Source organism: Pollicipes pollicipes, unplaced genomic scaffold (genome assembly GCF_011947565.3).
Source record: "Pollicipes pollicipes isolate AB1234 unplaced genomic scaffold, Ppol_2.1 Scaffold_4219;HRSCAF=4965_pilon_pilon_pilon, whole genome shotgun sequence".
NCBI lineage: Eukaryota > Metazoa > Arthropoda > Thecostraca > Pollicipedomorpha > Pollicipedidae > Pollicipes > Pollicipes pollicipes.
Window position 1 is genome coordinate 26,135,438 of NW_023596448.1, and position 22,612 is coordinate 26,158,049.

Sequence of the window (22,612 nt, forward strand, 5' to 3'; positions counted from 1 at the left end):
GAATAACACTAGTGACGATGAGCACCACCGCAAACGTTGGGCTTTCAGAATATGTCGCAATTATGCCTTGATATGGTTTGACCAGAGTCTGCCGGTATTTGCTCAAGGTCGGTTACACTCCGCACAATTACCCATGTCGGGAACCGTGCGCAGTCTTCCGCCGATTTCAACCAGAAACCAAAACACAGCCGCAGTGAGTTTCAAGTTCATGACCTCGCCGCCGTCTTTTCAGGGAGCTTAGGACGTGCTGTCCCAACCACATCATTCACGGAAGCTCATGCCTGTCGGCAAGATGGGTGCCGGCTGAGCTGATATTGGAAAACGTTGATTGTTCATACAACCCCGCGCGCAAACCGCAAGCAGGAAGCCGTTCTCCCCAAGGCTTCGGGAAACATAGATCGCATCTGTACAGGACATTACGATGACCAGCGGCTCGGCTTGCATCGGAGCCGTATTTTTTCGTACAATATAGACCCTGCCTCCGGCTGCATGGTGGGATTCGACTTATTAAGTACGGTGCCAAAAACGTTGAACGGAGCAAGACAGCTGCATGTAAGTCTGCTTCACATGCCTCCAATCCTACGCTTTCTTTATTTTCTAGAAGTGTCCGTAACTTTGCATGGTATGGACTCACCCCAGATCTGCTCCAAGAACGTACAATGGGAGCGCCACGGACAGGGAGTGGAAAAACCCACGCCTGGCTTTCGTAGAGATATGTCAGCTTGCCACCAGCGCATAAGCGTCTGGTTCACAATGACATCTTCGAAAACCGGTAGACCTTAGCCCTAATCCGTGGCATTCCAGGGGGCCTCAAACTGGAGGTTCTGTTTGAGCAGTCGTTAGACAGCCGATCGTATCGCTGCATTCTGACTTCACTGAATGATTTGTGTGTGCGTGTGTGTGTGTGTGTGTGTGGTGTGTGTGTGTGTGTGTGTGTGTGTGTGTGTGTGTGTGTGTGTGTGTGTGTTGTGTGTGTGCCGGGTGGCTACCGCCATAAAATGACCGCCATTCGCGGTCCCAAACGAATAGCGAACGATTAGTCTGTCGCAAAAATTCGCGTGCTTTGTGTGCATATTCATCTGACTGTTGATATGGCAGCAATGCGCGGGCCGACAGCGTACTGGCTAAGCTGCGCGTCTGGAAAAGCAGAGGCACAAAGCTCGATTTCCAGAGCCGTCTGCGCTTCCTGCCGTGGTAAGAGGTAGGTGGCGCTATAAAGCGCCAGCAGCTTAGTGTGTCGAAAAGCCCCGATGAAACGTATGACAGTGACTCGTTGTTGTGGACGGATGCGGTGATTACACCGTGGACAAGTGCAGAAGTGCGGCCAGTGTCATCTGACACCACGCACTGGGATACAAAAGGACGCACGACGCACGCACGCACGAACGTAAAAAGCTTAAGGAGTGTCTCAGCACTGTTTCCATAAGTGATGCAACTATGCGCTAAGCTTTGTTCTAGTAACTGCTAACGGCTTGTTGCATCTGAAGAATTCCTCATCATTGGAAATCCCATCGATTGATGTAGTACTGCGTTAGAAGGGATCAGTCCAGTCAGCGAATCCCTTTTTATTTGAGCTCAAAGGAGGTCACGATATTATAAATATTGGGTTATTTGCCCTGATCGTCACCCTGTAAGAATACAACAAGTATTTTGCATCAGACCACGCTCCGTGATCGACCATGTACGTAGAAGTCTTGTTGTATTTCCATCTTGTAAACATAAAATAATTCTGTTTTTTGTTCCACTAATTTTGCCCACCTTTATAAACGCGCTTCAAATCATGCAGAATATCCCCACGTTCTCTAAGTGCATATACTTCCTTCATTCTTGCGAGAAGTTCATTTTCAGGCATTGGTGGGCAAAGTCCCCGACTAAGCCTGAGCCGGTGGGAGCTAAGTGCGTGCTTTCAAAAGCTGCTTGATTTATGATCTATCCAGATAGCGTGATCCGAGCACCCTACCCGTGTGGGGTGCATTCGGGTCACTTGAAGCGTTCGCTCTTTTCTCCTGAGTGGAAAAACCCGTCCTCAGTGACAGCGGTCGTGCCCAAGTTCATGTGACGTCAGAGGACAGGACGGATTTCATTTTCCATTTTGTCTGTTTTCGCAGTAATTTCTGCCCTGGGCTGAAGTTTCCTGATTTAATGGCGGGCTTAGGGCTCACCCTGCAAGCTCTGTCTATCACAGGCACTGATCTGAGATATACATCCCATTTAAAAACTCGGAGTTAGAATTTAAAAAGTGCTCATGTGAGACCTGCCCACATTTGCAGTTGTAGACTTGTGGCGAGGTAAGCCGGATACAAATCGCAAAGGTGGTAACATTTCCACTATTCGGTGCCAGTTATGGCTGAAGCATGCTTGTTTCCTCACTGAAATGAAAGTGGAAGCTGGTTGCCATATATGCCACCAAATTTCCGAGGGTATCGATCAAGATTCAGTTCCAGCAACCATGCCCCAATGCAAATTGTCTCCTCGAAGTAATTCTAAACAATTGTCCTGCCTGCTAGTGGTTTCAGAATAGCGTTTAATGAGGTCTGGAATGGAATTATTTGTTTAGAGTGAAACTTGGTGTTGGAATGATTGTTTTAAATTGAAGGTGTTCCGGGAATTTTACACCATTCTGGAATGAAGCAGGCGGCTGAATTCGCACACAAGGTGGGATTTTTGCAAATTTTTGTCTGGTTGGCATATAAGTCATCTGTCATTCACTTGATACAAATGCGAGGAAGACCTCAAAACAAGCGCTCGGATTCATACTACATGCAGGCATGAAATCAAAATTTTCTCAGGAAGGGAGGGGACGTCTAAACATAAAAGCTGTGTATTTCTATCAAATTCTTTAAAATTGCCCAGCTCTAGTGCCAACGGATTCGCTCAGAGGTGGGGAGGGAGGGAGGCGGGGGTGAGAGAAAGGAGGAGCACGGCTCCCTGGGCCACATTGCTGATCATGGGTTGGTTCGTCATGTAACCAGTACATCCCGTGAACAGCCCAAAGACACCGTGTACATGCTTTCATGCGATAGTTACGATATGCACGAGGCATGCAATTTTTTGTTTTTAATGTTTGCTCCGTCCATAAGCGAAGCAGTGAGGCTGCGTGATCAAGGGCGTCACCAGGAGCAAAGCAGACCGAAACGCATCTCGCAGCCAAATCGCGGGCACGTTTGTTCGCCACTGCACAGTGGACGTGAAGCTAAGTATGTTGAGAGGGGAGCAAGAGCAGCGCCTTTAGGCAATATGCATGAAATCGTCCGGAGCAATTACCAGAACTGATCGAGCTTTTGGAGCATTTTATGCAAGCAAAGTATCTTGGTGCTAGCATGTCGGATTGTTCTCAGCTCGAATCCCTGAAATAGTAACCGACCAGTAATATTGTAGATCTCACTGATCTTGCTATTAGCCAAATATTCATAGCTCTTGCTGACGGAGAACGAGTCTCTCCTCCATCGCTTTGTACAGATCCGGTTTCTGTTGGCACATCTCGGATGGATTATCAGTCATTGCTAGCTTTTTTAACTTCATTAGTTCTGAGTAGGATGGCGGGCTTTTTACGATTGCGACCTCTGGGAAAATCCTCCAGTATGACGGACTTCTTTTTGCGTTTCTTGCAAAGCCTCGCCATGGAAAGGTTCATCGAACTGCAATGCACGAGATAGAAATGTAAAGCTGACGTAGGTTATGAAATACATCATAAACATTCATAGCGTTATTGAAAGCCAAAAGGGTGGCCCAAGTCGATGCGGGGAACTAAAGCTTCCATTTATTTCATTTGCAGCCGTTTAATGTGGTCGTTTTTCCACTTCTAGCAGCGTAAGCCATCAGCACATGGAAAGCCTGCGTCCAAAGTCCGTCATTCTCCCCCCCCCCCCCCCCCCCCCCCCCCGCAGTATCCTCCTTATACTGCATGGCTACTCACGTTTTTATTGTTGAGTCCTTGGGCTAACAAACAAGCAACGATATAAAGACCATCCATTGTGTTCTCATCACGCTTGTATTCGTCAATATCCCACTACCAAACGAGCGTAATGCAGTACAAGCTCCTGCATCTTCTGCTCATTACCGCAATCGCTGGCGACAAAAACGTGGCCGACATCAACAAACTCAAGGAAAACTGGAGCAAGTTCGTCCAGAACACGCTGGCCCCGAACACCACCTGCTACAAGACGGCGGCTGACTACGGCATCCTCAAGGTGAAGACCGACGACCCCAAGTGTGACCTGACGGCGAAGAACGCCGAGAGGAAGCTGTGCATTAAGCTGAAGGCCGGGGCCGGCGCGTGCAAGGCGCGAGCCGTGGGCGGGGAAGTAACCATCACGCTCACGGTGAGAGCTGTTGAAATCGTGACGTGGGTCTTGCGGTTGCTAGATAAACCATTGAGTGGTGGTGCGCCTCAACTGCCTCGCATTCCCTGGCATTAAGGATTTCTGCTGCATTTGTGACGTCTTTGCGCGGACGCAACCATTGTAATGAAAGGTCTTTTGCAATGCCTTCTATGCTTCAGTGTGCGCATGATATATTGAACGACGGATGCCCAAAACGGTGTTACCTATTGTTTGTTAGTTTGTTTTGTTGTATTTTAAAAGACGGTTGCAGCACGCTAACATCAATATAAACAACAAGTTTGCTGCATAAGTCGCAAGACTTGAATCTGGGCACCATTGCCATCGAAGAAACAAAACAAAATAAAGTCGCCGAAGATGGAGCTTAATTGAAGGGAATTTTTCACATTTGAAGACATTAAAGCTGACATCACATGTGATGAAATAAGTTCATGTATGATTATTGGTGTACTTTTAAGTGGAAAAACTGCTCTAGACAACATAATTTCTCTGTTTAGTAACTATCCTCATCAATACGTCACTGTTTGATTACGTCACCGTACCCTGCACAGTATTGATTAAGAGCGAGATGACGGCCGTTTTTTCTGAAAATCGTGCTCACAAACGCCAGATATGAACGACTCGACAGTTTTCTTTTTGCTGGCCTTGATCAACGTATGGCTAATAGACGGAATGACAGGATTTAAATGACCTCATTAGAGCGTCGTGGATGTCAGGGTGACCTTGAAATAGTCTCCCCGAGATAGTCTGCGCATCTCTGCAGTCGTGTAGATCAGAAATTAGAGAGGCTTATGTTTTAAGGACAGGGCTGTGAGCTACACCGAATAAAATTCAAGATGACCATTTCAGTTCAAAATCCCATACAAATGTGAAACCCTCCCTTCGCTAGAGTTACAGCGCGTTAGTGTTATAGCCCTGGGAGCACGACGCAAACATCCGACCTTCCCCTCTGCTGACGTTTGTACCATACCTTAATGCGTGTATAGTGTCGGTGTTCGAAAATAGAATGAACCAGTGATCCAATATTTGTGTGATATGCTGAAAGAGGTCGCGTCTAAAGTGTCAAAGAAGTGCACGCAAAAAATGAACTGTTTAGTTGTTTTAGATCTGTAATCAGGAACAGTCTACAATCTTGAACAACATGGGAAGTATAAACTGGGCTTGTAAATACCAATCAGGTCTACCACAGATTCCTTGATCTTTTTGCGTGATACCTGTGTGCGAAGTGCTTTGGGGAGTGTTTTCCATATGCGAGTGGTGTTTTTGCTTGAACAAATGATTCCCATCCCGTTCCTGCTCTACGCCGGACCAGTATCTTTACCTCCGATGATGTGACGACATATCTATATTCCTTCATTCTAATGTTTTCCCCTATCCCTGACTCTGTCGGAGGGGACACCGGCCGAGGGGAAAAGGGCCTATCTCCTGATGATGAATAAGCTTTTCGACGCATCTACCGCATACGGTCATGCAGCGCCCGGCCTCAGTCCCTATTAATGTTAAAGTTGGCCTTACATCTGCCGTGTCGCATGACAAGAATGAGCTTGAACACCTGCCCTCCGTCTTCCTCATTCACCAGCTTGCGGCGTTCTCTTGACCCGGGTCGTGACTCTGCAGGATGTTACCCAGTTCTCGCGCTGACGCCACCACCGCTCTGCACATGCTGCTGCACAGCACGAGCACGCGGCTGGGTCACGGGCCACGCTGCCCCAGGCAGCGCGCGCGCCGCGTCACACGTTCCTCGACCCGCTGCTGCGAGTGCCTTCGGATGACGCCAGCAGCGCTGATTGGCGCTCGGAGTCTGGCGCCGATCGCGCCACGCCGTCCGCAGACGATGATTGGCCAAATCTTGCTGTCGGCGGCCGGCTATTGGTCGACACGCTGTTCCACCCCAGTAGGCTCGGCTATCGCCTGCTGGTGACTGCTGCCGACCCGCGATACCAGGCCGATCTGCAGGTGACGACAGCGCTGACAACCGACCGCGAACGGGTGCTGAAAACACCTTGATCGGACGGTGACGTCATAGATATGGGAACACGGAGGGCGATTGGGCCGTGGATCACTCTCTTTGCTAAACAGCTGGGTATCGGCCCACGTGGTTATGGATGGCCCTCCCTCATCTTGTAAAATGCATATGTCCACCCACTTTGTAAGATCACTTACGCCTGCTGGTGACTAACCCAGCGTCCTGGGCTCAATTTTTTTTGGAGGGGGGGGGGGGGAGATTTGAGACCCCCAGGCACATTGGACGCTCAAAGCTGTGCACGCAAGGTAGAATTGGCTAAAGCCGCGAATGCGTCAGCGCAGTGGTGGTGCGTGTAGTGCTGAGTGCATCCTGGTCCAAACCAAAGGCTTTAGACTGTTTTAAACGTTGCTTTAATTCAATTTCATTCACACTGGTAAATAAAAAATATCCTGGATATTATACCTGCGCCGTGCAACTCAAGCTCTGAACAGCCGGGCATCTTTACCAACTCAAGCTACATCCAACAGGCCAGCAAAACAACTAAAAAACGATCGCGCTCTGAGCCGCGTTAGATGATTGCCAACAAACACCGCCGGTCCAAGCCCTCACCCCTCCCCAACAGGTGCAGTGGATGGGCGAGCCCGACCTCAGCCACGTGACCCTCACGAAGGCCGACTCACTGCTTCTCGACCAGACTGCGTGCCGTAAGCACCGCACCGACTGCAAAGTCCGCTGCCGCGGCCACCTCGACTCGGCCTGCCACTGCGTGCAGGACTCGCAGCCGACGCTTCCCTGCATGCGCGCCACGCCCACCTCCGACGCCTGCGACCCGGCCTCTGGTGACCGTGACCTCTGCCCCTACCGCGTCACGATGGGCGCCGACCTCCACGGGCAGCTGGGGCCGGACTGCGCGCACGTGACTGCCGTGGTGAATGAGCTGCAGGGCGCGCACCCTGCTGTGCGGAGGTACCTCGAGGCGCCGCGGTACCCCTGGCGGTACCTGATGGTGACCGTGCTGGCGTGCACCGGGCGCAGCGGTCGCCTGACGGATGTGGTGGTCGGCTTCCCGGACGAGTACCGCCGCGAGCTGCGCGACGGCCGACTGCCTCACGACAGAGAGGTGGGAAACGGAACATGCTCAGCTCTTGGCCTGCTCTGCTGCGGTCAGTGAGAGCTCATGACAGCTCATGTGCCGCCGTGAACCTCTTTTGAGTTCCAGGATGGGCGGAAAGCCCTGCTTGCACGCAGTTGCAGCGGTTTTGTTTCTCAATAAGTCATCTCATACAGAGCGTCTAACGTGGGATGTTGCAGATTGGTAACATTTGCACACACTTCGGGGAAAAGGACGCCCAGTTCTTTCAGTTTCCTAATTGTGCATTATTGATTAATTGAAAGATGACCCTAAAGTAATAACTGCTGTCGGACCCTTCCATGTTGTTAGGCGATAATCTCGGGCGAAGCGTCACCCTTGGGATGTCATGGCTACTCCCGACTCGCTCCAGGTGCTGTGTCAGATCCTACGCGTCTACATCACCAACGCCGCCTCGCTCCAGGTGCTGTGTCAGATCCTGCACGTCTACATCACCAACGCCGCCTCGCTCCAGGTGCTGTGTCAGATCCTACGCGTCTACATCACCAACGCCGCCTCGCTCCAGGTGCTGTGTCAGATCCTGCACGTCTACATCACAAACGCCGCCTCGCTCCAGGTGCTGTGTCAGACCCTACGCGTCTACATCACAAACGCCGCCTCGCTCCAGGTGCTGTGTCAGATCCTGCGCGTCTACATCACGAACGCCGCCTCGCCCCAGGTGCTGTGTCAGATCCTGCGCGTCTACATCACAAACGCCGCCTCGCTCCAGGTGCTGTGTCGGATCCTGCGCGTCTACATCACAAACGCCGCCTCGCTCCAGGTGCTGTGTCAGATCCTGCGCGTCTACATCACCAACGCCGAGTCGCAGGTGCTGGGCGCTGACAGCCACCTCACCTACGAGTCGTTCTGCTTGGACGACCTTGTGCTGGCACCGCTGGCGCACCTGAGCCGGCCACGACGCCAGCCCGGCGCCAGCGGGCCGGCCGCGAGACGCCGTGCACCTCTGGCTTGGACCGACACCGAAAGGCGTCAGCGTCAGCCTCGGCAAGCTCGTGGTCAGGCTGTACGCAGTCAGGGCGTCCAGTGAGGTGGTCATGCCGTACAAGGCGCTGACCCAGCTGACGGCAGAGCCCCTGACGCTGGGCAAGTGTGTGGTGGAGGTGTCCGGGAAGAACGTTTCGGAGAAGAATGACAGTGACGTCACCACGACGAAGGCGCCGTTCAACTTCTCACAGGTGAGAGCCGCGTGCCGGCGGCCATCGGTGAGAACTGTGAGCGGGCTGTACCGATAAAATTTGAGATCCCTGGCTTCTGATGGAGCTGTGGTTAGCTTTTCGCAGGTCCAAACAGTGAAAGGTTTCTCACAGCTAGGGGCTGGGACGCAGACACATACCTCATGTTCAATGCAACGAACGTGGCGGATCGCGGCGCCTCAAACGCTGTTTCACCACGCCTGGGTCATCCGGCGAGTCGCACCGGTCACGCAGCCTGACGACTGAACGCCCTTGTGCTGGGCTTACAATGCTGGGAATCCCGATGCTGTTGTGACCTTTAGCAGCCCGATGCCACTGTGCCGGTTCTCAGCGGAGGTGGGGGACACGGACAGGCACGCTGCAGCTGTGATCGGCCCTCCCACTCACGCTGATTGATCAGTATGGTGGGCGAAGGGCAATAAGCTCGGCATCCGTCCGCACACTGGTGATGTGTCTGGTTTTTTGCTACGGAAGAATAAGAAGACATGCCATGCTTCATCTTTGTTTCGTGTCACTCTAATGAACGTGCATACTGTATGACACCATGAACGAGCCCTTTGCTTGATCATGCGCCCCTGCAGGCGAGCAGTTTTTCGGCACGCAATCTTCGAGATGTGGCATGTCTGGTTGAGAAAAAACACCACAGCCACTCCTCTGCCAACCTTAGACCGTTATAAAAGCGGTCCATGTTCATGCCCGCCAGTAAGACTCCGATCAGGACCAGAGCGCAGCACAGGGGAGATAAGAACGCCACCTGCATGCCCACTGCAGCTGTTTTTTTTCGCAGATTTCGAAGATCTGCGAACGACTGGTGTAAGATGAAAGCAGGCCAGTTTGTCAGAGCCTGGATGACGTAAATGCCTGGAAAATCCTACATTTCCCCGGCCGCGGGCAGCGACAAAAGCTTAACACAAGCAGGTGTGGCTGGTTTTATATAAGAGCTCCACACTGCTGGGAGCGACCAACGTCCCAGATCATTGGTGGGCTGCTGAACCTTTAACTCCGAGGCATGACATTAGATGCGGTTGGATGCACGTCGCCCATCGATTGCCTCACAGGCCCGATTGCAGCGTCGATTGCAAGCATCGATTGCCCCTCACATTGCCACACCTATCCAGGGGTGCGGGCATTATGAGGCTAGGAGGCTGTGCCCCGCCCCGCTCCCTCCCCCGCCCCCCACCCCTACTTTCTGGTAAGTTAGCATTAGCCTATCGACATCGACTGGAAATAACAAAACAAAGTGGCTATTACTGTTTCCCCCTCAACTTGAGTGGTAGGGTCTTCCATTATCCTTATACCTACCGTACCCCAATCTTACTGATGACTCGTTTCAACGTCAGGAAGCCAGCAAAAGAAGGCCGCTGATTCAGTCGCGTTGTTCTTTCGTAGCGAACTTCTTTGCCTTGAGGAGATCGGCATTTCGCTGGCTCGTCTACGCCAGGCTGAGGGTAAAAACTCGTCGCGTTGGCTGAAAACATTCGTGGCGTAACCGAGTGTCACGAAGCGCTCCACATCTGAAGCGAAGCGTCCGGCCGGGAAGCACGTGACGTCATTCGACCTTGGTGGCTGGGGTTCCTCCCGTGTCAGAGGAGATGACGCGATAGGACACGCGCGAGGCAGTCCTTGAGCAGCGCTTAGTTGCGTCTCACTGGTTGGCGAACCCGAATGTCTTATTGTGACGATGGCAAACGGCGACTGAGCCTGACAGCGCCTCTGGGTGTCTCACTGCCCACTCGCATAAGCGTGCATACAGTCGTTTGTGAGATACACGGTGAAGCTGGGCTCGTCATAATGCGTTACATATCCACAGTAACATGTTTTGCTCAGTATGAATCTCTCACGATACGCTCACGGTTTTACCTGACCTTCAAGGCGCCATCAAGGCAGCGAGGCAGCGAGCACGCTCAGTCATCTATAGGTGCATGAAAGTGTTATGGACAGGTCATTAGTGTAGCAACCTTCCACGTTCATCGATGCGGAAGTTAAAAAAAAAAATGTTCAGGAAAAGTGATTGGCCGGCGCGTGTTTATTCCTCGCGTGTTGTTATGCACGTGTTGTCTCTGAGCTGATGCCGAATGAACCAATACTTTTAATACGCCCAGGCCTCTTGGAATCTAACTACTTGAGTAAAGTGCATCTGTGTCATCTTTTTCCTTACCCCCGTGTGCAGGTCAAACGATGTGACGTACAAAGGTTTAAATTCGACACAGAGCACGTGCGCACGTGACGACGAGCCATGACGAGTTTCGTGCCGGTGTGACCAACGGGCGGTGCCTGATCGTGTTAGAAATGGTTTTTTCCGATTGGTTTGGCATGAGGGCGCAAGAACTCGAGCGCCGTTAATACCGGCGTACGGCCGTTCGAAACTGCGGCCGCAGCTCGGCAACCATGGGTCAGAGCGACGCTCAATCAACACGCCTCGGTAAAGAGTGAAATAAAGAATCGCGTGATGCCGATCTTGACGCCGCACGCGTCACGTACCGCGTGCGCAACGGCGAGAAAGGTATATTTTTCCGTTCTTGACCATTTTTCACGCTTTATTCCACCTCCCCGTCAGCAGGAGCCGGTGGCAACGTGAAGCCAACTTCAAATCGTCAACAAATGTACCGCCTGCTTTTCATGTAGCCAACACAAGACTGTGCAACGCACTGTTGCACCGGTAATCGTCGTGCGAGCTGGGCATGTTGAGATTCGTGAAAATGGCGCCAAATGCAACACGCTGTCGTCGAAACCATTGCCAGCATCGCATCTAGATTTGCATCACCGCATGCGCGGATTCATTGCCTGTAATTACCACTCATTCTTAATCATTGCGTACATCTGGCCTTTCAAACATCAAGTTCGCCCAATGGGCTACAATTCCGCTTTTCCGCGACGTCTAACTGCCATCGATCGATCACCCAATCGCCGCCGCCGAGCTATTCAAGTCAGCCGTCGGAAAACGTACACGCTGTGAACGCCTACAACCACCGTTTTATTGGTCAATTTCATTTCATTCACTGGCTCCGGACGGTGCGTCTGGGCGCCAGTAACTGGGAAGATGAACATGTTGACCATACAACAAACAAAGGCGATCGGATCCCAATCTAAAGTGTGTTTGTGCTTCTTGCCACTGAAACGCGTCTTTTCAGACTTCTCCGTAGAAAGATGTTAAGAAATGCACAGTTCAAGTGGAAGATACGTTTCAAAGGGTCTGATGATAGGGTCCAAGAAAATGCGGCTATTTTTAGAAGCGAACGTGGACAACGTTGCGGGAGTAAGAGCGAAACGGGAAGCCACCCTGCAGATGGAAGATGCTGCTGGACAAGAAACGGGAACGGTCTACCTCACGGAGGGAGTACGGGACAGGAGGAAAACCAGCGCGAGGGGCCGCCCCGTAAAAAGAGGACAGCGAGGTAGATCCGTGTTTCAGATCGGGGACAGTACCGGAGGAGGATCCGGAGTAGGGGCTGCCGGCCAGCATATGGAGGTTGGCGCATTGAGAGGGACGGAAGGAAAAGCTGCATCGTAGCAAGAGGACGGTTCAGGAGGAAGAGCAGGAGGAGTCCCAAGGGCAGAGAACCGTCCGGCGCGGGAGGATGAGCCGCCATACAGGTGAAGGAAAGCCCATAAGGATGAGCTGGAGGAGGATCCATGTTGGATACGAAGGACGGCGTAATAGCAGGATCTAGAGTAGGGGTCGCCGAGCAGATGGGGGACGGTGCGGGAAGAAGGAGGGAGGAAGAGCTACACTGCAAATGGAGGATGGAGCAGGGAGAGGGACGGGAGGAGAGGCTGCAATGCAGATAGAGGACACTTCAGGAGGAAGGGCGGGAGGACCCGCATAGATAGAGAACCAATGAACAAACATGCTTGCTGATGAGGAAGTGCTAAAAAGAAAAGTCGGCACAACTAAAAATAAGCATTAAAGTCGCCCAGTGTAGCCGGCGGCCCTCACTTGAGCATTTTTTTTCACACGAAGTGATAACAATTTGCCTAAAGCAGCCTAACTTGGCTTTGGTCCCACTGCTATCGAGATTTTTAAAGTCTCCTGCAAACATGCGGAATTTTCCGAGTCTTAACACAAAATTGGAGTAGAGTAACCACGGCCGACCAAGAACAGAAGCGTGCGCGCACTGATACCCCAGATAAAGTGATGCCACACAATTTGGCCCGGTTTAATGCTTCAAACTCTGGTTTGCAGCAGCTGGCCTACTCCAGATCAGGGGACTTCCTCCGGATCCGGTCTAAGAGAACGAACTGGAACCCACTGGTGTGATCAGGCTTAACGAATTCCATGCATTTGTGTGAAGCGGTTTCGGTTGCTATTCATCAGCTGACCTTTTAAGCCACTTTGGTCACACTCATCTGTTCACACCAAAGATACCACTTTTTCAAAAATAATAACCTACTTCCCGGCCACCTTCGGCCAGCCAGGATTCCAGCCAGAAAAAGCACATTAAGTGCTTTGCTAACTGAAATATTATTTTGCCATTGTCCTTAATTCCAAACCTGTACATAGCGCACATACAAAGTCACAACAGTGTCATCTAATGCACATTGTTTAGCTAGCCCCAGTGGTTTTGGTTACACAGCAGCGATTAGGGTGCTTGGACAGTGGAAGTTCCATTGTGCCAAAGTAGATCTTTAACGCACGCTCAGGTCGGCGGGGTCAGTTTGAACCCCCGAAGGTTATTCCAGAATGGTTTCCAAACACCGCGGCGCGGCCGCGTGAATTAAGAAAAAAAATAGCGGATCGCTTGACACAAAAAATCCAGGTCTACCTTGCAAGGTCGCAGACCTACATCAGATCAAACTAAGGCCATGGCCTCAGCGGAGAAAATTTCTACGGAATCCTTTAATCTGATGTAACAACGGCGTAGTGGCGTGCTAGACGAAGCCATACATCTTTGAGATAGTTTCTTAGGCAACACAACAATTGAATGAATAAATTCCTTTGACGTAGGGTAGCGCATGAAGTTCAGATGAAGGTTAAAACCAACCAGTTTTATTACCCCAGAGCTTGCTGTGTGGGTTTGCTTATGATGCCCATTTCGAAACTAGTGATATAGAAACCGCATTATACATATTCCATGACTTCTTAAACGCCAGAATAGTTTACTGACCTAACATGAATCAGTTAACATTTTGTTTTAGGAGCATGCCGCCTAGCGCATTCTTTGACGCCTGTTCAAATGCAAAACCCATAGCAGTCTGGTATCATTTTGTTCACCATGACCTTTAAAGGTCAAACAAGGTCACTCACCTGAAATGAGCACCGTAACCTTTGGTATCTACGTTCTGGAGGTACTTTGGACACGAATCTGGAGTTTGACCTTATTTGATCCCATCTGACTTACACGTCGTAATCTTGGAACCTTGAGATTTTGACAAAAGTATGTTCACATACTTTTACACTACACACCTCGTGATGATGTATCACCATCATCATGATGTATCAAAGATTTTGCCCTTGTACTGCAAGGTGGAGCTTTTATTTTGATTACTACTACGATGGTATAAATTCTTTTGTTGGTATTGTTCGATTGCAGCCCCCTATCTACCCTCCCCCACCCGCTGCAATTTCTGCTCCGCATAGCAACTGGGACGCTGTATGTAAGTCAGACAGCCTGCGATAGGGTAGGAGGCGAGGCGTCTGGGCGGAAGTGCGCCAGATGGCTCGACGAGACTTCATCTCACGCCCAAGTTCCAAAAGCATGTGCGTAACCGAACCATTAGACAGGAAAACCCCTGAGGCAAGCTGGGAGCGGAGCAGCCGGTGACGCCGCGTTCCACGCTGCTCGCGTTACCGCCGCACCAGGGCCCACGGGCCGCCAGAGGACAGTCAAGAAGGGCCCACGCAGACAACAGAAGCGCACCAGAAGCGAGCAAGATAACACGACCGCCATCCTTGCGGGTAGGTTTGGGGTCCAGCTCGTGCCCATCAGTGCGCAGCGGACTGCCTTGAGAGCGAAAACATCCACGGCCAGGCATCACCTCTAGCCATGCCAAACGATTACCATCAGAGGCCCTGTGCCCATCCTGGACCAAGACGTAGCGCATGCAAGACGGAACTGTAGGTGGGCAGGAATGAGAGCCAGCGAAGCCCATGACCGGAACCGGCGAGGACGGGCTTGTGGGACAAAACCTACGGGAACGTCACATTAAGGAAGGAAGAGACTCTCACTCAGGAGGAGAAGCACTCTGACTCGGTGGCGAGACTCAGTGAGCAAAGGCACTCAGCACTCGTCGGAGGCATCCCGCACTCACAGCCAACATACGAGCGGAGGAACTGAAACGAACGGCTGAGGCAATGCAGTCTGCTTTCCGTTTCCATCGCTCCTTGGTCATACCCTAGACGCGGTACAAACGCTAGGTTGTAAAAACGCTACCATGTACTTGCCAGTTTAAAGTGGATGCTCCACGTTTAAAGATACTGAACCAAGCATAAGATATATTGAAATAAGCTAAGTCATAACTGTTGGTATATTTTTATATAGCATCAGATATATTGAAATAAGCTAAGTCATAATAGTTGGTATACTTTTAGGCGGAAAAGACTTCTAGACAACACAAATTATCTGTTGAGTACATATGCTCCTCAGTATCCATTGATTGATTACGTCATCATACCTTGTGCATCATTGATTGGGAGGCAATTGACGGTCGTTATAGCTGGAAATCGCACTCACGAACGCCAGATGTCAGTGACTCCACCGTTGTGTGTTCCGGCCTTGATTACCGCATGGCTTATGCAGTGTCAGAATTTGAATGACCTTATAGCATCATGGATGCTTTGGTGACCTCGAAATAGTCGACCGGAAAAGTCTGCACATCTTCGCGGGTGTGTAGCTCAGAAATTAGGGCGGCTTTAGGCCTTAAGATGGAGATGGCTGTGAACGGGACCGAATTATCTTCAAGATGGCTATTTCAGTTCAAAATCCCATACACACGTGGAACACTCCCTTCAGAGAAGCCTAAGCAGGATGGGATTACCGCGGGCTTGGTGGGGATAAGCCCGCACACCACTGTCACGGGTTCGGATCAAGCGCCAGGTGGGTGAAGTCTCGTCCCTCTCGTCTCGTCCAAATACCATCACCAGCGAAGTGATGGTATTTGGACGATCGAGGGGCGTTTTGCGTGCATGCAAATTTGCGCCATTTGTATAGGCGAGTGACTGTAGGTTTGATTTTAACACGTTAGGCGCTTGAACAAGCCGTGATCACAAGAGAGTAAGTGGGGAGTACACGTGGTTCAGACGGGCTGTAATGAAGTCATATGTCCAAGCCCCTATGAACTAATGTTACTTGCACGAGTCTTCACCTAAAAGTGGTGTCAAAAAGACCGACCTTGAGAGTTGGAAACGTAGCGGTTTAGGCCTCTCAAAAGACGTCCAACGAAACAGTGTCCAAAAAACCTTGATCAAATCTTGATGGCATCCAGCACAGTAGCTGGTATTTCGCCTGTCTGAATCCCTACGCCCCTCAAGCATGCTAGCTGCACTGCTGCGGACGTCAGCACACAGCGCAGAGGTCCGCTGCAATACCCACGCTGTGGGCAAGTTCATTATTCGTCAAAAGCTCTTGCTCGCCGTGTGGCTGATTTGGGATGGGCTCCCGAGCCAACGATTTGCTGCTTCTTAACTTTTGTAGATGGTTTCAACGCATCATACACGGTCGCCTTAGGCTTCTTAGTTTCTCGCTTACAACAGGGAAACCTGAGCAAGGGTGCTATATTTAAAGAAGTTTTGCTGGAGATAATGAATGACGATTAAAATAACGCAGTACATTCATCGACCGTTTGCGATTCGATGTTCAGGTTAGCTTGAAAGACGTAGTACAATTTAAAGGAATATTGGTGAGACGTTTACTCGCATGACATTTTCCAGGCCGAAGGAGAGGAGGGACGAAAGAGCCGGCGTTGTCATGAACCCTTCACAATTGAGAGCGGTGGTAGGCTAGATTGTCATCTCTCTGTATTTTGTTCATACCATGTCTTAATGACTCGATTCACACGCATGTCATAACTCAGCTGATGATGGCGATTGCTGTCAAATGACAATTACATAAGGGATGTGGAATGCAGAGACGATGTTAAAACGAAATCTGTGGTCCAAAAATAAATAAAGTCTTTTACTCTTAAGCAATCATTGACATTCCGTGGTTAGAAAAACACGGGAAATAATGGCTAACCAGACACAGCTATCTGCCGGCGTACACATATGTTTTGAACGACAGGAATCAATACCCTTATTCGGTCGTATATATTCTATAGACCTCACCTCGTGTTAAAGCTAATGGGGTTCATCAAAGCGTCAAGCACGTTATCCTTCCAAAATTAAAGGCATAGCGAGGCAGCTAACCACTGAATGGGCCTAACACTGCACCTCAGCTTTCCGTGTTCAAAAGCATGCCGACGGTGCACGCCACACAAGCCAGGCCGGATGGGTGCGGGGACAGCCAACCTGTGCCTCACTTCCACACTGCGCCCCAGCGTCCCGTGTTCAGAAACACGTCATCGGTACACGCCACACAAGCCAGGCCGGATGGATGCGGAGGCAACCACCCACAAATAGTCTGGCCTTTGCGGCCTCGGTGTTTTAGGCGTTTAGGAGACGCCAGAGAGTGGCTAAGCCTCATTAAGTGTCATTGCGATGTAGGTCTGGTGACGTGATGACCTCGGCATGGAAGAAGCAGATCCTGAGAGATGATATGGGCCACTCGCTGCGTCGAATCCAAGTGGCCAAAGGTACCTACATTATAAAATCTCTGGCGTTTCACTGACCATCATTAACTGGACTCTGCTGTACACGGAGTCTTAAACCTGCTCCTAACACACCCGATGACTTGGGTCTGAACGAGAAGCGAGGCGAATAATCACGGATTCTAAATGCGGTTGAAAATTGGCAGCACTTGATAAGGTAATAGCACAAGTACGGTGAGCTCCAGTGCTGGTGTGAATCGTCCATTGACACTTTTGAAAGGGGGGCATTATACACATGTGAATGGATGTTATTTAAATGACGAATGAGCATTCTCTCGACGTTATACTTTCCGGGATAAGTCGGATGTTGTGCAGGGCTTCCATTCGCATGATGCTTGCCGACACTGACAACTTTTCGAATAGAGGAGACGGGACTTTGGACCGACAGATAAGAAGTGATCACGGAGAAAGGCTGACCTCGTTCAAGGAGTGGCAGCCAGTCGGAGGGGCTCTCATCAAGCAGGAACGGTGCTCGTGAGACGATGTGGACGGTGCGACTGGGCATAATCGTCACAGGATCTCGTAAAGACGTTTGCAAAATGCTTCATGCTCGGTGAAACGGGCATGACGATCCCGGTCATGAATTCCGTAGAGATCAGCGTTGGGAAGGCGGGCCCTGATTAAGGGCAAGGGCGCGCTACCTGGGCGATTACCAAGGATGGTGGCCTCCCTGGATTCAGGCCGCGAGCGTTTTACTGTAGGTTACTGCCCCTCAACCCGAATTACACCGGACGCTTGGGTGAAACGGCCTGACGCGTCTGAGTCATGAATTACCGTGAGAGTCGAAAGGAATGCATGGAACAGAATGCAAGGGGCTAGCTTGTAACAACCAGTGGGAGCAACGGCAGCTCAGGGCTGGATGAACTACGAGAGCTCAAATATACTTGTGTTTGGAGCTGGAAACATACCGGGGGTGATTCGGCGGGGTGCTCTGCAGAAGGTACTGTAACTTTGCTTGTGCCAGATGGTTGCAGTAAGGGAGGAACGTCTGCGCCGACTCCTTGCAACGAAGGAAATAGTTAAGTTCCTCACTATTATCATGTTTCTAAATTCAACTTTAGCGTACATCTTGAACTTACTGAAGTTGCTTACGTGTCTCGCAAGAAATAAGTCTGCCTCACAACTGCACATAGTTCTGAAAGGAGCACGGCGTGCATAACATTACTGGGTGCAGTCTTCTTTGCGAAGCGGCAAGGCTGCGTGGACACATGGGGACACTGCAAGCACTGAATGGAACGGGCGTAGGGAAACCAAGTATACGTTATCACCGACCTCGGAAGGTCAAAAAAGCTCTGGAGATCAGCCTTCAGAGATTTTGCCAAATGTCGCAAAACGTACGCGGGAAGTCTCCTCTTCAAATCATGGGAAGTTCCTCTTCAAATCACGGGAAGTTTCCTCTTCAAATCATGGGAAGTTTCCTCCATTCCTCATACTGTACATGGACACCATCACCATTCGAATCGTCGCTATCGCCACAATGTCATCAGCTGTATGCAAGAGCCAAACGCATGTTATTGCATGGCGATTGCTGTCCTTAAGTCGAAACATCATTAAACAGAACGGAGTAAATAGCATATGCCAGCTTTGTGATTATGTGGATTTCTCTTTTATCAGAAGCCGGTTACCCGCGTTATCACTTCTTCTGTGTAACTATCTCCGCGCCGTTTGTGATGATGCGCACAAACGAGGATGGTAAAAGCATATTGTCCATGAATCCTTGCCACTGAAGCGATTATTCATCATCATTCGAATCTAGCACTGCCTCAAGAAACGTGACGCATTGTTAGATACTAAAGAAAAATTGCATGAACAGAAAAAATGAATTAATCATGCCTCGGACATCTGCTGACATTTCACGAAGCCTGCTAGCTGCCAATTTCAATATATATTGAATGTTCTATTGACGTCATAAGTTGAGCTGAAATTTTGGACATAGACCTGCATCCAGACACATATATTGAAAAGGTGGAAAAGCAAACAGAGCAACAGTCTTAATGAGACATACATGTTAAAAACTAATGCTAATTGCGATAATGGTGTAACATATCAGACGTGTAACATATCAGACATAAAAGCCTTGTAATCCCGGTAGTAAATTTATATTCTTCAGATGTAAACAGATAGACTCTTCGTTACCTCCACGGCCTGCTTCGAAATGTCACGCATCTTATGCACTTGAACTGCTGGCTGTATTGGAGAGTGAGCTGGCTAGTGCAACATAAACCACCTGTCGCGCATTTGATGCACCTGAACTGCCGGCTGCATTGAAAAGTGAGCTAGGCTAAGCCAACCTGAACCACCTGGTTTCCCTCCCATTGCGTCGATCGTTGCTATTAATCCTGAAGTTTGTTTTTCTGCATACTGTAAGCCAGTTTAGAAGCACCTCACTCTCATGCAAAAGCAACCAAGCGAGTATGCCGTTGTGGTTATACACGTAACTCAGCCAACCATTCGACGAAATGAGGCCAGGGTTTGAAGGTTTGTGCTGTTATTCATGAGTATTTCAGTGAGATGTTCGCTCTCAAGATGATCAATTTTTGGCAGCCTGGTTCACTGGTGTATCGTGTCTGCCATGGGTTGTCTGCCACCGTGGCTCTTGATACAAATATCAAAATGTAAATTTTGTAAGTTGGATTGTGTTTGATACGACACAAATTTTGGGTTTTCAAGAAGCTCCTAGTTTTTCGGCATTGTGAAATGAAGTCTCATATCCTGAATCGCGACCTCCGCTGCACCACTGAACTGGTTAAACGAAGCTGTAATGCTAAGTACGATGATGATATGGTAGGCAAATGATGGCGATGATAAGAAGAAAAACAATCATCATGCTTATAGAAAGTATGACAATGCCCGCGACGTCTGGCTCACATTCCGGCCAAACGCCCACGGTCTCTGGCGGGTCAGACGTGACAGGCTGGTGGTTGAGAAGTGTGCTCCACAAGTCAAAATCCCACCAAGTTCTGCTGTTGGTGGGCGTTGCTCCCTGCCGCCGCTCCAACCAGTCTTGGCCTCGACGGGGCGCCACTATGTCGAGCGTGACCCTTCGTGACCTTCACAGAACGCCGCCACGTTGAGCGATAAGGGACAAAATTAATTGGGCAACCAGAATGGTCACTTTCATCATCAAAATAAGCACCTTGATCACTAGCTGAATCAGATACCTGAATCGGCCAGTTCATCGCCAGAAAGGCTGATTCATCATCATTGGTGCCAGTCAAAATGTGGTGTAGTAACCGACTGGGCATGAGGGCTAGAACGTCCGATTACAGGTGGAAGGGCATGACAGTTCGTCAAAATGAATAAAATCATAACCAAAAGCACAGCTTGTCAACCTCCGCAGCTGAATATGTTCCAGCTCCTGGCAATTCCACGTACTCACCCATGGCGTTATGACGGTTTCATTCGTTACGTACTCGCTCGCAGGGCTCATCCAAAATAATCAAACACTTCGCCCCCCCCCCCCCCCCAATCGGGCCTTTGAGAGTCTGTGCCGAGGGTCCCGAAGGCCACTTAGGGCCCAGAGGAAGCACATATGTCCCCTGTGCCCCCCCCCCCCCGCCCCCCACTAGTTGGTTTCACCTCTGGATGTATAGGCATGTGCAATACTCAATGCTAATCAGCGACTCACTCTCAGGACAGAACTCTAACGTGAATAATAGCGTCTGCGTCCGAAAACATTCGCAAGTTGATGTCATTTTGGCTTAAAGCATGGCGGTTTTTGCTGGTGGGTTAAATTTTCTAGATTCTGGTACAAATCATTAATTTCTTTTCATATCTTGGTGATTTGTCTCACCTTTTTGGTGGAGCCTCAACCAGTCTGGTGGGTAATATTGTTTCTGAACATTTTCCGTCGTGGCGACTTAAGTAGGAGTTGCGGCTAACGAATTCGCTAAACTGGTAGTGAACACGACCATATTGGTGGTAATAACTTATCGACTATGAAACGTTCATTTTAGTGTTGATTCGTCAAATTCGGTTAAACGGTGCCTTTTGACTATTTTGTGTCATTTTGGTGACCGGTTTATAGAGGCCCAAGCGATAATGTTTCACGACTTCGACGAGGCGCCGTCATGTTGAGCGATAATACTTTGCAACCTCGACAGGGTGCCGCCATATTAAGCGGTAATATTTCGTGACCTCGACAGGGCGCCGCAATGCTGAGCACGAACCGTTTACGCGTCGCATCCACGGGCTCGGTACTGGGCCTGCTGCTGCTGCTGGCCCTGTTCGTCTACTGCATGTGCCTACGCACGGCGCCCAGCGCCTGGGAATCGGAGAGTTCGTGGTCGGAGAGCCCTAAGAGCTGGACGACCAGCAGCACCAGCAGCTGGACCAGCACGCCTGTCTCCAGCGACGACCTCTACAGCTCTGAGAGCTTCGACTTCGAGCGCGACGCGCACCTCGTGGGCGACAGGAAAACGCTCGAATACATGCGCGGCGTGCAGGAGGCGGCAGCGCGGCGGCGGCGCGCGGCGCGCCCCGAATCGCCAGTCGACTGAGCGGTGTGGACCGGCGGAGATGCGGTCTGGGAAGACGCGGTCCGGGGAGACGTGGTCCGGGTGAATGCTATTCGAGGAAGCTCAGTCCGGGAAGATGTGGTGTGGGGAGATGTAGTCCGAGAATATGCGGCCCGGTGAGATGTGATCCGTGGAAGTGTGGGTTGGGGAAACGTGGCCTGGGTAGATGTGGTCTGAGGCTGTATAATCCTGACAGATGTGGTCCGGGGATGTAGTCAGTGGAGATGTAGTCCGTGAAGATGTGATTTGGGGGGATGTGGTACGGGGATGTGATCTGGACCAGATATTTTCCGGGGAGGCGTAGTCCGGGGAGGTTTAGCATAAGGAGACGCGGTCTAGACGAGACGTGGTACGGAGGGACGCTGTCTGGAGACGTGGTACAAAGGAGCCTTGCCCGGAGACGTGGTACGGAGGTACGTTGTCTAGAAATGTGGCATAGAGGGACCCCATCCAGAGACGTGGTACAGATGGCCGTTCTCCGGAGAGCAATGGTCCTGAGGGTTCGGGAAAACGTTGTCCAGACGATGCTCTGGGATGGGGTGTTGCTGAGGGACGCGCTTTAGCAAAAACGTGCATCCATTCCACACGTCCCTGTAGCGACTCGTTTCCTATGTGCTCCTGTTGGGTCATGTTCCTACTACATGTGCAGGAGCCAAGGCGCGTTTCTGTCACGTACGAACTGCGGCTAAGACTTGCTCTCGCTG

General features: G+C 50.5%; 1 protein-coding gene across 1 annotated transcript; it reads left to right on the top strand.

Annotated features, from left to right (window-relative positions):
• The first annotated feature begins 8,465 nt into the window (after nt 1–8,465).
• On the top strand, nt 8,466–22,408 carry LOC119095914 (uncharacterized). The gene is made up of 2 exons (XM_037218766.1): nt 8,466–8,631; nt 21,537–22,408. Exons 1-2 carry the CDS (start codon nt 8,491–8,493, stop codon nt 21,888–21,890), a joined length of 495 nt encoding a protein of 164 aa, XP_037074661.1. The 5' UTR covers nt 8,466–8,490; the 3' UTR covers nt 21,891–22,408.
• Nucleotides 22,409–22,612: the final 204 nt, after the last annotated feature.

Coding starts and splice junctions, on each gene's coding strand:
- LOC119095914 (XM_037218766.1), top strand. CDS start 8,491: ATGCCGTACAAGGCGCTGACCCAGCTGACGGCAGAGCCCCTGACGCTG. Junction 8,632..21,536: donor CGCCGTTCAACTTCTCACAG/GTGAGAGCCGCG, acceptor TGACCTCGACAG/GGCGCCGCAATGCTGAGCAC.